This window comes from Glycine soja, chromosome 10, assembly GCF_004193775.1.
Source record: "Glycine soja cultivar W05 chromosome 10, ASM419377v2, whole genome shotgun sequence".
In the NCBI taxonomy this organism is placed as follows: domain Eukaryota; kingdom Viridiplantae; phylum Streptophyta; class Magnoliopsida; order Fabales; family Fabaceae; genus Glycine; species Glycine soja.
In genome coordinates, this window is record NC_041011.1 from 41178691 (window position 1) to 41193617 (window position 14927).

The 14927-nt window shown below is 28.7% G+C and overlaps 2 protein-coding genes across 2 annotated transcripts; one reads left to right on the forward strand and one right to left on the reverse strand.

Annotated features, from left to right (window-relative positions):
* The first annotated feature begins 569 nt into the window (after window positions 1–569).
* Window positions 570–1145, forward strand: LOC114371765 (uncharacterized mitochondrial protein AtMg00810-like). The gene has a single exon (XM_028329108.1). It carries the CDS (start codon window positions 570–572, stop codon window positions 1143–1145), a length of 576 nt encoding a protein of 191 aa, XP_028184909.1.
* A 1921-nt stretch (window positions 1146–3066) lies between these two features.
* On the reverse strand, window positions 3067–4128 carry LOC114369170 (calmodulin-like protein 8). The gene is made up of 4 exons (XM_028326360.1): window positions 3939–4128; window positions 3577–3737; window positions 3391–3471; window positions 3067–3267 (listed from the first exon to the last, which is right to left on the reverse strand). Exons 1-4 carry the CDS (start codon window positions 4012–4014, stop codon window positions 3136–3138), a joined length of 450 nt encoding a protein of 149 aa, XP_028182161.1. The 5' UTR covers window positions 4015–4128; the 3' UTR covers window positions 3067–3135.
* Window positions 4129–14927: the final 10799 nt, after the last annotated feature.

Here is a 14927-nt window from a genome sequence, read left to right on the forward strand (position 1 = left end):
GGAACAAGACATGGAGTCTCACAAAGCTACCAACAGGAAAGAAAGCTATAGTAGTAAAATGGATCTTTAAAACTAAGTTGAATTCTAAAGGAGAAGTAACAAAGTTCAAAGCCAGACTAGTTGCAAAGGGACTTCTTCAGAGGCAAGGTTTGGATTATGACGAAGTGTTTGCTCCTGTTGCTAGGTTGGAGACAGTGAGACTTGTAATAGAAATAACTAGCTACAATTGTTGGGAAGTACACCAAATGGATGTAAAATCTGCATTTCTTAATGGCTCACTAGAAGAAGAAGTCTTTGTCACTCAACCACTAGGGTTTGTGATAAAAGGCAAAGAAAGAGAGGTGTACAAGCTTCATAAGGCCTTGTATGGTTTGAAATAGGCTCCCAGAGCCTGGAACAAGAGAATAGATACTTTTCTCTTACAAGTTGGATTCATGAGATGCACTATTGAATATGGTGTGTATGTTAAAAGAGAAAGTCTTTCAGACATCCTCATAGTGTGTTTATATGTGGACGACTTGTTGATAACAGGAAAAGATTTCAATACTATCTCGACATTTAAGCAAGAGATGAAATCTGAATTTGAAATGTCAGATCTTAGAGAATTATCATATTTTCTGGGCATAGAGTTCAAGAGGACAAAGGCTGGGATTTTTATGCACCAAAGCAAATACACAACTGATGTTCTAAAGAGGTTTCAAATGTTTGACTGCAACTCAGTTTCAACTCCTGTTGAAACTAGTGTTGTGCTGGATCAATCAGGGTTGAAACAATTGGTGGATAAGATTGTGTTCAGACAAATGGTAGGCTCCTTGAGGTACATATGCAATACCAGACCAAATGTAGCATATGGAGTTGGCTTGGTGAGTAGATTCTTGAAAGCACCACAACAAGGTCATTTGAATGCAGTGAAAAGGCTACTGAGGTACTTGAAAGGGACTATTGGTTTTGGTTTACTGTTTCCTACAAACTTGAGTAGCAATTCTTGTGAGATGACTGGCTTCTCAGATGCTGATTGGTGTGGGGTAAAACTGATAGAAAGAGTACCACATGGTATTTGTTTCAGTTTGGGAATGCAGCTATCAATTGGTGTTCAAAGAAGCAATATGTTGTGGCCTTATCGTCATGTGAGGCCGAATACATAACTGCCAGCATGAGTGCTTGTCAAGCAATATGGTTAGAAGCTTTGCTGACTGAGTTGAAGGTAAAATCTGAGAATGGAATGTTGTTGATGGTAGATAACAAGTCTGCTATAAGCCTTGCAAAGAATCCTGTTGCTCATGGAAGGAGCAAGCATATTGAGACTAGATTTTACTACTTAAGAGATCAAGTGTACAATGGAAGATTGAGGTTGGATTTTTGCACATCTGCAGATCAACTTGCAGACATTTTGACAAAATCTTTGAAGAAGGAGAGGTTTGAATATCTGAGGAGGAAGATGGGACTTAAAAGCTCTAACGAAATCTAAATTAAGGAGGAGTGTTGCATAGAAATAATTCAGATAATTAGTTAGCTAGTTCTATCATTAGTATGTTAGTTAGTGGTTGTTATAACAAAATTAGTTGAAGAACTATATATAGCAATACTGTGTAATACATAAAATAGAATGTGAATGTGAATCAGATTGTTACAAAGAAAAATTCTCTTTCTCTCTTCTCTTCCTCGTGTGATTATTTCATGTTAGTGTGTGAAGGCATCACTGAAAATTTCTGTCAATTCTAACAAAGGTTACTTAACTATAAAAAAATAACAATTCAAGTCAAACTTAGAGTCTGAGATCCCATAAAAATAACTTAAGAACTAAAATTTAATACTATCATCAAAATGAAAATTAGTGATTGTTCTTTAATTTTATAAAATACTCACTAGTTAAAAATCCATAATGAGACAATTGATGCTTCAATATACATTCAGGTTAGGTTGTATATGCCCATAAAAAAAATTCAGGTTGTGTACATCACTATTAGTTGTTTTGCTTAATTAGACAACTAATTATGTTTTTGAGTTGTTGCTCCCTCAAATCCTTTGAGGAAAGCACGAGATCACTAATGACTTGCTGGAAAGTCCTTCAGATTCTAAGAATTTATTAACCTGAATCTCATGGATGTATCCAATTCAAGTTCAAGCAAATTGTTTGGATACTCAATGCAAGAACCTTAGGCTAGCTTTTTAAGACAAAATGAACTTACATGATGTATCTATTTTTTATTTATTTTGTTTATAGTGTTTGTATATTTTTTAAATTAAAATATAATTAACAGTTTAATATATAATTTATTTAAAAATATATAAATTAAAATATAAAAAAATGGTGCATTAGATTACTCGCAGGTTTTCCCATATCTAATAAAACTCAACCGGAAATGGAATGATTATTACAATTTTAAGCATGTCTCTTTTAAATCTAAACATACCCTTTTTTTAGTGGGACGGCAACGAGTAAATCCAAACTTGTTTGTAACCCACTCTTTTGTCATTAATCCTAATACAGTACGCTTACCGGATCTGAATTTAATATATATATATATATATATATATATATATATATATATATATATATATATATCCAATACAGCCACCCTTATCTTATTTTCAATATTTTTTATAGAAAAAATTATTTCTTTGTCCTTATCTAATTTTCAAGCAAAGTGATTGAATATAAACACAATTAGGAAACCAAGTAATTAACCTTTTGCTTCATTAGTAAGTAAAAAGCTTGTGTACAAGCTAGAATTCATCTGTTCGCAATAAGTAGTACCGCTAATTAATCAATGAAAAGTTTGTTAAACATCTCAGTACGTTGATAACGAAATTATATGGAGTCTGATGATTTCGCATTTGTAAACATAATATATTTGGTTTGATACAAAGTAATGATAAAAGATCAAATTGAAATCTAAAAAATATAAGGGAAATTTTGTGCCAGGTAATCAGTCCAACTAGACATTTAATGATTAGTACGTTTGTAATAGTTATATAGAGTCAACTAATTTTATAAACATTGTTTTTTCTTTAAAGGCAAATATTTTACTTTTCATTTCAGATATCATTTGCATTTGTTTCATATAAAAGAAAATAGTGTCATTTTGCATTTATTGATCATTTGAGCTATATAGCTATTAATATAACAATGAATTAAATAGTCATCATCCTCATGAACTCTTCATAATTAACTCGACCATCACCATCCAAATCAGCGACTCTGATCATATGCTCCAGCTCTTCTTCTGTGACCTTCACTCCAATATTTCTCATCACAGATAACAACTGTACATAAAAATCAATTTTATATATATATATATAGGTGTGTGTGTGTGTGTAACATTAATTACACTAACGTTTATGGTCAAACAAATTAATTGAGATGCTTGCGTAAGAAGTTAACTGAACCTCTGTGGGTGATATGTAACCATCTTGATCCTTGTCAAACAGTTTGAAAGCTTCTTTTAATTCCTCTTCTGCTTCACTTTGCTTCTCGATCGATCCATACACATAATGCATTATTAGCATCCATTTTCAGCATTATAATACGATCATTTATAATTGAATTAAATATATTTCTTGATCCATACGCACCTTCATTTTTCTGGCCATGAGATTCAAGAACTGCCCAAATTCTATGGTTCCGCTGCCATCCATATCCACTTCATTCATCATGATTTGCAACTCTTCCTTCCTAGGATTATTTTGATTCAGTGTTCTAAGTGCACTAGCTAATTCCTCCATGGTTATGCAGCCTTTTTTTAAATTTACATTACGTAGCATATATTACATAAGAAATAGTGAAATACACATGTCATTTCTATAGAAAGACTGAAGAGAACATATTCAAGGACAAAACAAGCAAGCACAAGAGAAAAAAAAACAATGACAGAGAAAATTAATCCAATTATTAAAAAAAAAAAAAAGAAGCATGCAAGGTAAAAAGAGATACACACCGTCTCCATCTCTATCAAAAAGACAGAAGGCTTCTAGAAACTCAACAATCAAATCTTCACTCAGCACCTCCTTCATATTAACTGGTTATAGACCCACACCTAAGCACAAAAATTCGAGAGGAAAGGAGACGGAACAATAGAGCACTGAAATGATGAAACAAAAATAAAAGCAAAGGCACGATGGTATTTATATGCATATATGCACCAACCGTCCAAGTAAAAGGCTCAATCTATCTCAAAAATTATGAGGGAACTTCTGATTGTTATTAATTACATGCATGCACCAACCGTCCAAGTAAATGCCCACCGGCTAATTATTGAAAAATAATTGTACGAAAGTAGGAAATGAGATTAGCAAGAGTTACCTCTTAAATTGTTCTACTAGTTTAGACACTTCATATATCTATCATCTAAAACTGTAATGACCCTATAAATTCAAACAGCGTTTCACTATTTTCAGCACAATTTGGGAGTTCTCTTTGTTCCGAATCTCCAAAAGTCTTTCCATGTGACTTTTTTGTGAAGTGGTGGCATTACACTATTGATGAAAATCTCTATGGTTTTCCTAGTTCCCACTTTCGATTCCCACTGTCTAGCGTGTAGGCGCCGGAGCCCAATTTATGTGCCATATCACTCTGCTTGTTCTTATCATGGCGCAGAAATTACACATCATGGGAAAGAAATTAATGTATATATGCTGTTTTGTTAGAATTGCGTGGAATATATAGCATGTAGTTAGTTTTGTTTCTGTAAAGTGAAAGACAGTTTTAAAAAAGAGATATAAAGTTATAGAGGAGCTAAATTCTATAAAATAATAAATGAATTGGTGGAGCTTATTAAGTTTTTTTTTTCCATATTTTTTGGTCAGGAGTACTGAGAGACGTGTGAGGATGGGATTTTAAGATGACAAGGTTTGAACTATTGCTTTTGCTGCATATTCCTAGCCTCTACTAATTTTCAAACCTTAGATTGAGAACGAATGTCCTCTTCAATTTAAAAGGATCCAAATTCAATTTGCCCAACTTCTTCAATAGTCTTCTTTTTTTAGGTGAAACTAAATTCCGATCGAAGGCCCAAAGATTGACAAAGATGTAGGCTAAATAAAAACCCAAAACCAAAGAAAAATTGCAATACGCAAATGGACTGGCAAAGTTTCAAATTGAAACCATTAATGCTATACTATATTTTAACCCTAAGATTCATTTATATTTGAAATTTTAATGAATGGATAAGATACCTAATTGATAATTAGTAGAAAAGGTTAAGATGCATAATTTTTTTAAGATACATGCATGTAAATACCTAACTCATACACTAGTTTATTATATTTTTTTCAATAACACACAATATTTGTAAATTAAAATTTTCATATCACTATTTTATTTATTCTATATATAATAATGCGACTTAATTATTTAATATATAAAATATTTTATAAATTCCATAGCGTTCATAGTTTTAGTCCTTTTTTAAATTATTTGCAGCAACGAAAATTCAAGTTACTAATTCATAAAATAAAAATAGAATAACTAAAAACTATAATTAATATGCTTATTAATTTATTTATTTTACATTTTTTTATAAATAATAACTAAAAAAATATTTTTTTAATATATGGTTAAATTTTCAAATAACTCACAATGATTTTTTAAAAAAATAGTAAGATATGAATTATGACATTTTTTTATCTAGAATTATGACATATATTTCATAAATATGATATTTAATCATTTTGTTTATAAATAATACTATTCAATTTTTGTATAAATGTTACATCAATATAACATTAAATGCATACCTTATTTTACTTGCTTTTTATATATATTAAAGTGAAGAAATAGTCAAGTATCAGTTTTGAATTTAATTTAAAATATATCGTAATTGTATCTTGATCAAAATTTACGAATTAATCTGAACCTCTTAAAATTTATAATTTAATACAAATTTCTTTGTACTTAATTTTGGGACAATCCCAATCCTATGCTTTGTGTGGCTCACTGATTTCCATAAAGTCTCATGTCAATATTTAGCCTCACAAAGTAGCCACGTCATGTAATATCCATATTCACGAATCACAATTTGTTTGTGCCACTTCAATCTTCCTACTTGGACACACATCAATACGCACGTGAAATTGCTTTTGGTGGAACCCGTCCGGTTAAAATTGGAAAGACGCTGTGATTTGTCTACGAGAATATGGTCAAAGTCTTGTTGTTCCATCTTTCTGTCCATTGACAAAGAAAGAGATCAGAAAAAGACCGACACAGCTTCGGATGATAAAAAATAAAAATAAACCTAAAAGGAAAAGATTGTTATGGGCTCCATTGAGATCTGATATTATATGTATAATTCAAAATCAAAAAGGATGAAAGAGTAGTTGGATGGCAAATATTCATCTATCTTACAACAAAGATGAACACATATTTTTTAGTGCAAAGAGAGGCAACTAATACTTGAACGAAGATTTTCAAGTATCTCTAAGACCGTCAATATGGCTCTCCAAGATTGACTCACACTTAAGCATTTAGTCTTCAGTCAAGAGATTCAATTTGGTGAGTTGTGAACCGTCCAACCAAGAATAACTACTATGAGTTGACTTACACTTGTCAATGGCTCAACTACTAGTGACCTATAAGCCCAAATGAACTCTATCCCACACATAAGTTGCTTAACCGACTCTAGAAAATAACCGATTATTATATTCAAGTATCTTAAGAGGATTATACTATCAAGATCATATCAAATACCATTAGGATATGGTAACAATGCCAAGCGTACGTCACACTGTGTCTCAAACAAACAATGCAATCGTATCTCATATGGAGTTGGCAAGACTGTAGGCCCACGTCTACAAGACCCAATGTGAGAAGGACACATATATAGGATTACCAAAGGACACTGTTAAAATATTTGGTATACATTAATATCAATCAATAATTATCATATTATTTTTTGGTACTACCATATTGACAATTCAAGATAAGATATGAGATTATAGATAAAATTGATCATGTGAATGGTTGAGTTAATCATTAATAAATAACCTATTTGAGAGGTTCCTATCTACTACTAGGAGATTATAAATATGTTATCCTACTAAGCAAATTTACACTTATGACTGTCATTTTCTCATTCACTTTCTCTTAAAGTCCCCTAAAAAGTGGACAAAATTTCTCTCAAAAACAATCAAGTTTCTATTGTTTAGCCACGCTGATGGAGATGAATGTGAACATAGGTATGTCTTTGACAATCTATAAGGTTTTATTGTTACACTCAACATGCTATAATTTGGATCTTTATGTGTCGATATTTTATAATTTTCCTTTAGACACCACCTATGAAAAATGACTTTATTATATAAATATTAACTAACTAATTTGTATATAAAATTATTAAGCATAGAGTCAAAATATTATTTCATTATAAATATATTAATTAATTAGATTTAAATTATTGTTTAATATAAAAATTTCAAATTCATAAAATAAATATTATTTAGTAAGATATTAATTTATGAAATTATATAAAATTATTTTTAATAATTTATAAGTAAAAAAGTATATTGTTCAACCTTAGGAATGAAGTTTTGTTAAATATATGAAGAAAGTCACCAAAAAAAAAATACTGGTAGAAAAAGTTTTTTTACTATAATAAATTAATGATTCTACTCGACTTGATTATTTTCTCATGAATGATACTTATAGTTTTTACAATTAAAAAATAATTATTTAATTTATTGATATTATTAATAAATTCATTTTAAACTATTTTGTAATGAAAATATTTGTAATAAATTAGTTTTAATATATTTTATGATTTATTTATGAAAAATTTATATTATTACATAAATAATAATCAACAAATATTTTTGAATATAATATTATTAAACATATAATCAAAACGCTATTTTATAATAAATATATTAACTAATTATATTTAAATTAGATTTTAGTATAAAAATTTCAACTTCATAATATCAATGTTGTTTGCTATGATATATAAGTAAAAATATTTAAAATTTCAACTTCATAACTATTTCATTAAAAAATAATTTAAAATTGTTTTCTATGAATTTTATGTAAAAATATTTTATAGGATTTGAAAGTAAAAAAAAAAAAAACCATTGAGTTTTAGGAATTGAGCTATATTAAATAATTAGATAAAGAAATTTCCACCAATAATGGATCTATGTGACTCGAATGTGAACGATAGTTGCACTCTATATCGTTAAAAAAAACAAAAATTAATATAATTTATTATATTATTAATGAAATAATTTAAAAATATTTTGTAATGAAAATATTTTTAATATATTTCATTATATATTCATGTAGAAAAGTTTAACATATATATATATATATATATATATATATATTAATCAATAAAATTTTAATATATAAAGTTATTAAAATATAATCAAAATATTATTTAATAATAATTACTTAAAAGTAAAAAAAAAAATGAATCTTAGAAATGAAGTTGTATTAAATATTTGGAGAAAGAGACTTGTCATCCATGATGATTTTACCTAATTTAAACATGATTGTCTCTAGTGAATGATATTTGTGATCTATTTTGTGAATATAAAATTCATAATATAAATATTATTCAACAAAATTATTTATTTATGAAATTATTTTACATTATTAATAATTAATTAATTTTTTGTAGAACTTAAAAGTAAAAAAAATGTTGAATCTTAAGGATGAAATAGTGTTAAATACTCAAAGAAAAGATATTTATCACTCGTAATGTTCCTACCTAACTCAAGTAAAATTATCTTTGGTGAATAATAGTTCCTACCATTAAAAAAATTAAAATTAACTTAATTTAAGAAATTATTAATGAAGTTATTTAAAATTATTTTGTAGTAAAATATATTAAAAGTAACTCAATTTATGATATTATTGAGGAAGTAATTAAAAATTATTCTCTTCATCTCAAAATAAGTGTCATTCTAGGTTATATTATTGATGAAATAATTAAAAACTACTCCCTTCCTCCAAAAATAAGGGTTATTTTAGGTTATTTTATATAGATAAAGAAAAACTAATAAATAAATGAAAGAGAATGATAATTTTACAAAATTAATTTTATTAAATAGATGAAAAAGAATAAGATTAATGTTAGATTCAAATACTAAAATAACATTTATTAAAAATATGGTGAAAAAGAATAATTAATGTTATATTCAAAAATAAAATGTGAAACTTATTTTAAAACGAAAGTAGTATTTTATGTTAAAAATATATTTAATAAATTAATTTTAATATATTTATCACTCCTTTGTCCATAAATATAAAACTTTTTTAACTAACTTATGTCCTTTAAAAAAAGTAATTAATTAAGGCAGTAACATTAAATTTATTAGTAATATATATTATTTTTTTCAAATCTGGATTCTTTCTCTTTCCACTTATGAAAAGAGACAAATAAAATTGGAAAAAAAATGTAAATACTTATTACAGAATTTTAGTATATGAAGTTATTAAACAGAGTTAAAAATAATATTTTTGTAGTAAATATATTAATTAATTTAATGTTTAGTTTAAAATTTCAATTTTGTAATATAACTATTTTTCTCATAAAAGAAAATAAAAACGTCAAAGAAAGAAAAACATATAAAAAAAAGAAACATAAAAAAGAAAATAAATAAATAAAAATATTAAAAAACATAAAAAGAGAAGAAAAAAATAGAGAAAATAAAAGAGAGAAAAAGAAGAAGAAGGAAACATGAAGGATGAGGGGGGATCGGGAGAGAGAAAAGAAGGAAACAGGGTGTTGACAACACTATTGCCAAATAGTATATGTGTCAAAATTTTGAAATAAAGTAAAGATGTAATTTCCGCTGTACGTAGATTTATTATATAGTAATAAGTAGAGTAGAAGTAAGTAGATTGCTTTTTATTTACACATATTTTAAATAGCTTTTTTTGCGCAAATTTGAAATAGCTTTTATTCACATTATCGTTATATCAGGTTTAATTTGAAATAAAATACCTTTTTTCCTGTATATCCTTTCTTTTTAACCGTGTATATCAAGTTTACCGTTTCACTATGAAAAACAAATTTACTGTATCTTCGTGAATTACAAGAATAATTTTATTTTTGTAAAACTGATAGTATTGGGATATTTTTTTTTAAAGCCAACCGATAATATTAGATGAAAAGTGAAGTTAATAAAATAGGCGAAAATACTTATTAAAAAACAATATACACTTCAAGTTTGATTGAAAATTAAACAGAAGATTAGCATAATGATAAAATTTGCAAAAATTAGATAGTTGAATCATAAAATTTGTGAAAATAAAAGTTCAATGACGTAACACATTTCTTTTGTCCACGAGAGTTGCCTCTTAACATTGCATTTCCTACAACGTTTCAGTGCAAATCTCTAGTCCCAAAATCTGCAAATGCATAGAAAAGAAACAAGAGACTTTAAAATAAAATATTACGATGAATTCATGAAGATCAATGATGGCTTTTAAATTATAAATTTTACCCTTAGGACATAATCTGTTATCACATTTGCCTTCTAGCCTTCAGATGAGCCTAAGAGCATTGAGTCAAAAGAACAACCACTTAATTATCAATCATTTCTATTTTGTATGGAAAAGAAATATATGATGCACTTGATTTCAACATAACGAACTGCCAATGAAACTGAGATTTAGAAGTAGTTGTTCTGTTTGTTGTTATCGCCTACAACTGGTGAGAAATTTTGAAATAAATAGCAAGCAATAGAAGAATAGAATCTAAAAAAAAAAATAGCTATTGATATTAAAAGGTTGTCATATTTTTTCTCTCATGTGTTTGAAAGGCTACCAGCTATTCAACAATACAAAAAGAAGGACAACAGATGCATGCATATCCCCCACAAAATAAATATGTGGATCATGCTCGATATTTGCCTCTTTTTCTTTTCGACAACTCCACTAGTAAAAGTCTGCAATGTCAAACGTAGTATACAAAGTCAAAAGTTAATTTTCATTTAAAACTAAAATGTCAGTCTTTGTTTTCATCTAAAACTAAAATGTCAGTCTTTGTATATTATAATAACGGTGAATTTAAACCAACAAAACCAACAGATTCCTCCCCTATTTGTTGCACTTTAAAGCAAAGTGTCAATATATCGGTTACAAATCATTTAAAGCAATGATAGACCATAAATGATAAGTAAGCATTCATACATGTAATTAGTGCACCCACATTTATACACCTCCCTCCCCATCAGATCATAAGTAGCCAAAAAGAAACCCCACTTGGTTTTCAATATTGAATTCAGGGTGTAAGCATAACGAGAAGGTTTCTCTAAGTGTCATTCTCCTGAAGACATTTTGATTGACATAAGCAGCAATTCTTTGCGATACAAACTCATTAATCGCATAACCATTATAAGTTACCTTTCCATAGAACTGATCAAGAAGTTGTACGAGCAAGAGCTTTTATTAGGTACGAAATTAGCTAGAACTTTAAAGATAAGAAAATAGAACTAAAAACACATCGTTAAACAAAATAAATGTACGTTTCCTCAATGCTCTAACCTTCAATTATGGATCAAGTTCTCCAGCCAAGGCCAACAGGAGTATGTTTTTCCCAGAACTTGTAGGGCCTAAAGCAATGTCATTCTGGAGAAAAGCAAATTGAAAATCAAGTTATATGCATTGGTTCCAAAGGTCCTATAGCTAATAATGGTCTTGTCCTCCATAGAGATATCAATGAATACAACAGTATTAGGATTGGTACCTGTCAGGCTTTATTATTCTACTAACATCCTGGAGAATATTTATAGGTTGTTTTCTACTTTAAAGTATATGAAGAGAGTTCAACATGCCCCTTAACAAAAAAAGTGAAACCAAATTGATAAGTTAGAATCTCCTTTTGGTAAGATCATTTACCAAGTTCTACTATATACACCATTATATTTTTTTCATTTTACCGAACATCTATAGTTAGTAATTCCCTCAAAAACAGAATAGTGAAATGTTCCTCTGCAGCAAAGTTGGCCAAGGAGAGGAGCAAAGTTGGCCAAGGCAATCTAAATCCTTATTATTTGAATGCAATGAATTTAATTAAATTGAGTTATTTTTCTTAATAGGCAAAAGGAATTTCATTAAAATGAAAACTGAACTGTAGCACAAGACATGTCACCATCCAGCATAAAAGAGTAAAAATCTCCAACTAAAGAAGCAATACTTCAAGATATAGATAAATCCCTCAGTGAAGCATAAAAGAAGCTAATGCTTGCAAAAGCATTACAATAAAAAAGAAGCAAAGATTCCTCCATCTTATAACACCCGCCACCAACAAAGTTTCAGCTTGCTAAGAGAAAAAACTAGAAGCAACTACATGTTTACCTCCAGAACGTTTTGCAAGTTGCAACACCTGAGCACAGATTGTTCAACAGCCAACCAGAGACTTGCAGCACTGCAAACGAGTTAAGAGGAGATGCAAGAAACTAGAATCATACAACGTAAGAAATAAAAAAATTTACTTCCTATAAAAGATTTGAACCACAACCAGGAGCAAATCTTGATCATGTCAAGCAACTTAGTCACAGAGAAATTGTCCTGCCCAAAATTAGAGTTTTGAATCAACCATAAAGACCATACCACTGCATGCCACAATATACCAAGTTTCTTTGTTTTTTTTTCCTTTTATAAGACCTCTATGTTGATGAATGTGAGCCCCCCTTGAAGAAGGAAGAACTGTATGAATTCCAGACCAAGCCTATATGAGATACCATGCTTGAGAAGTTACTATACAATTAAAGTACAAATTATTGACTGACATCTTCTTGATTGTGACAAAAGGACCAAAGTTTATCCCCGAGGTTGAAAAAAACTTCTCTTTTGAGGGCAATTTGTTCGTCATCAATCTCCATGAAAAGGCTCTAACCTTTTGAGGGACAAAGTCACAAAAATCTTCCAAATGTTTTAGAGAGCAGAAGATTAATTAAGACAAAATAAGTTGAACTAACTAAATATTCAATTTTTTGCTAGCCAAATCCAAGAATCCTTTTCATTCCTGATTTCCTGCAAATATTAACATAACCAAAAGATTTGACAGCTGTAGAAAAATATTTGCCTCCCAAGAGAACATTTCCCTATGCTACTGCCATCCTCGAAGCAACTTGTTATTGCTCCTACCCATTTTTCAAAAATTAAGACATGTTTGTCCTCCAAGATTTGATACAATCTAGGAAAAATCTCCGTAAGAGGAGTTGAGCCTAATCAAGTGTCTTCCCAAAATTAAATTACAATAAAAAAGAAGCAAAGATTCATCTATGTTATAAAACCCACCAGCAACAAAGTTTCAGCTTGCTAAGAGAAAAAACCAGAAACAGCTACATGCTACCTCTAGAACGTATTGCAACGCCAGAGCACAAAATTGTTCACAGAATTTAAGATCACTAAGTATCATTAAATTCATAAAAAATTTGTTCTTCTCACATAATCTAGGGTCACCAAGGATCATTGAATTCATAAAGCATTCAAAATAAAAAATCCGTTCTTGCCAAAAAATTTAAGCTCACCTATGGTCATTGAATTCATAAAGAATTCATAATAAAAAATATGTTCTTTGTGAGAGAATTTAAGGTCATTGTGGATTAGTGAATTCATAAAGCATTCAAAATAGAAAATCTGTGAATTTAGGGTCAGCGAGAGTTATAAAGAATGTAGGGTCATTGAATTCATAATAGAAAATTCTGCTCTTGTCACGTAATTTAAGGTCAGGGAGGATTATTGAATTCATAAAGAATTTACAATAAAAAATTCATTATTGTCATAAAATTTAGGGTCATTGAATTTATAAAACATTCAAAATAGAGAGTCTATTCTTGTCAAAAAGGTTATGAGGATCATTGAATTCATAAAGAATTCAAGCATCACCGAAGGTCATTAAATTCATAAATAATTTTTTTCACAAAATTCAAGGATCATTGAGAATTATTGAATTTATAATAAAATATTCATTCTTGCCACACAATTTAGAGTAATAAAAGATCATTAAAGTCATGAAGAATAAACAATTCACAGCAAAGCACATCATTTTGAAATAAAGACTTCATTTTTCTCACAAAATTTAGAATCATTATGCTGTTAATAAACAATAATGAGAAAAGATAAAACTACCATTCCGTTCTTGAATACGTAAAACTACCAAAAAACATTTGTTCGAAACTAGATTTTGAGACATTGGGGCGTTTGCTTAACAAAAGGCACATCATTTTCCTCATATCAATTATAAAAAAAATTGAAAGATAAACTGACAGAAAGACTTATAAATTTTAATGATTTTTATAAGGATCACAATAATAAAAAATAAAATAGAATTTTAAAATATATAATTCTTTATATTAACAACTTATTTTTTTCTGTAGTAAAACTTCTCTCAGTTAAGATGACAGAAATAAAATTTTATTTCTTTCTATTTTCTTTATCTTTCGTGATTATGAGTAAGGTTGAGAGAATTTGAAGAAATCCTTATTTCAGTGGATATTAATTTTTTTTATAATCATTACCTCCATCAATGAAAACAGAAAAAGATATAATTAAAAAATCTGGGAGACAGAAAATATGAAAGTAACTTCATCCCATAATTTAATAGTGGCAGTGGAGATTATATTTAAAACAAACTGAGTAATTTTCATAAATTAGAAATCAAATTACCTGAGAAGAACCGCACATGGATGCTAAAAAAAATTAGTAGAAAAAAGAAGCTTAATTATTATATTGGTATAGATTGAAGGGGCAACTCAGCCCCAAAAATGTGTACACTACAAATAGTTACCAAGAAGTGTATATAATGGTACAGATTACCGTTATATCAAGTTTAATTTGAAACAAAAATACCTTTCGCTGTGTATATCATTTTTTAACGGTGTATGTCAAGTTTACCGTTTCACTATGACAAAACAAATTTACCGTGTTTTCATGAATTACAAGAATAATTTTATTTTTGTAAAACTGAGAGTATTAGAATTTT

Excerpts from the sequence above, each read along its gene's own strand:
- LOC114371765 (XM_028329108.1), top strand. The coding sequence starts at position 570 with ATGAAATCTGAATTTGAAATGTCAGATCTTAGAGAATTATCATATTTT.
- LOC114369170 (XM_028326360.1), bottom strand. The coding sequence starts at position 4,014 with ATGAAGGAGGTGCTGAGTGAAGATTTGATTGTTGAGTTTCTAGAAGCC. Across the intron at positions 3,472-3,576 it reads TCATGGCCAGAAAAATGAAG|CAAAGTGAAGCAGAAGAGGA; the intron begins GTGCGTATGGAT and ends TCGATCGAGAAG. Across the intron at positions 3,268-3,390 it reads GTTACATATCACCCACAGAG|TTGTTATCTGTGATGAGAAA; the intron begins GTTCAGTTAACT and ends TTTTATGTACAG.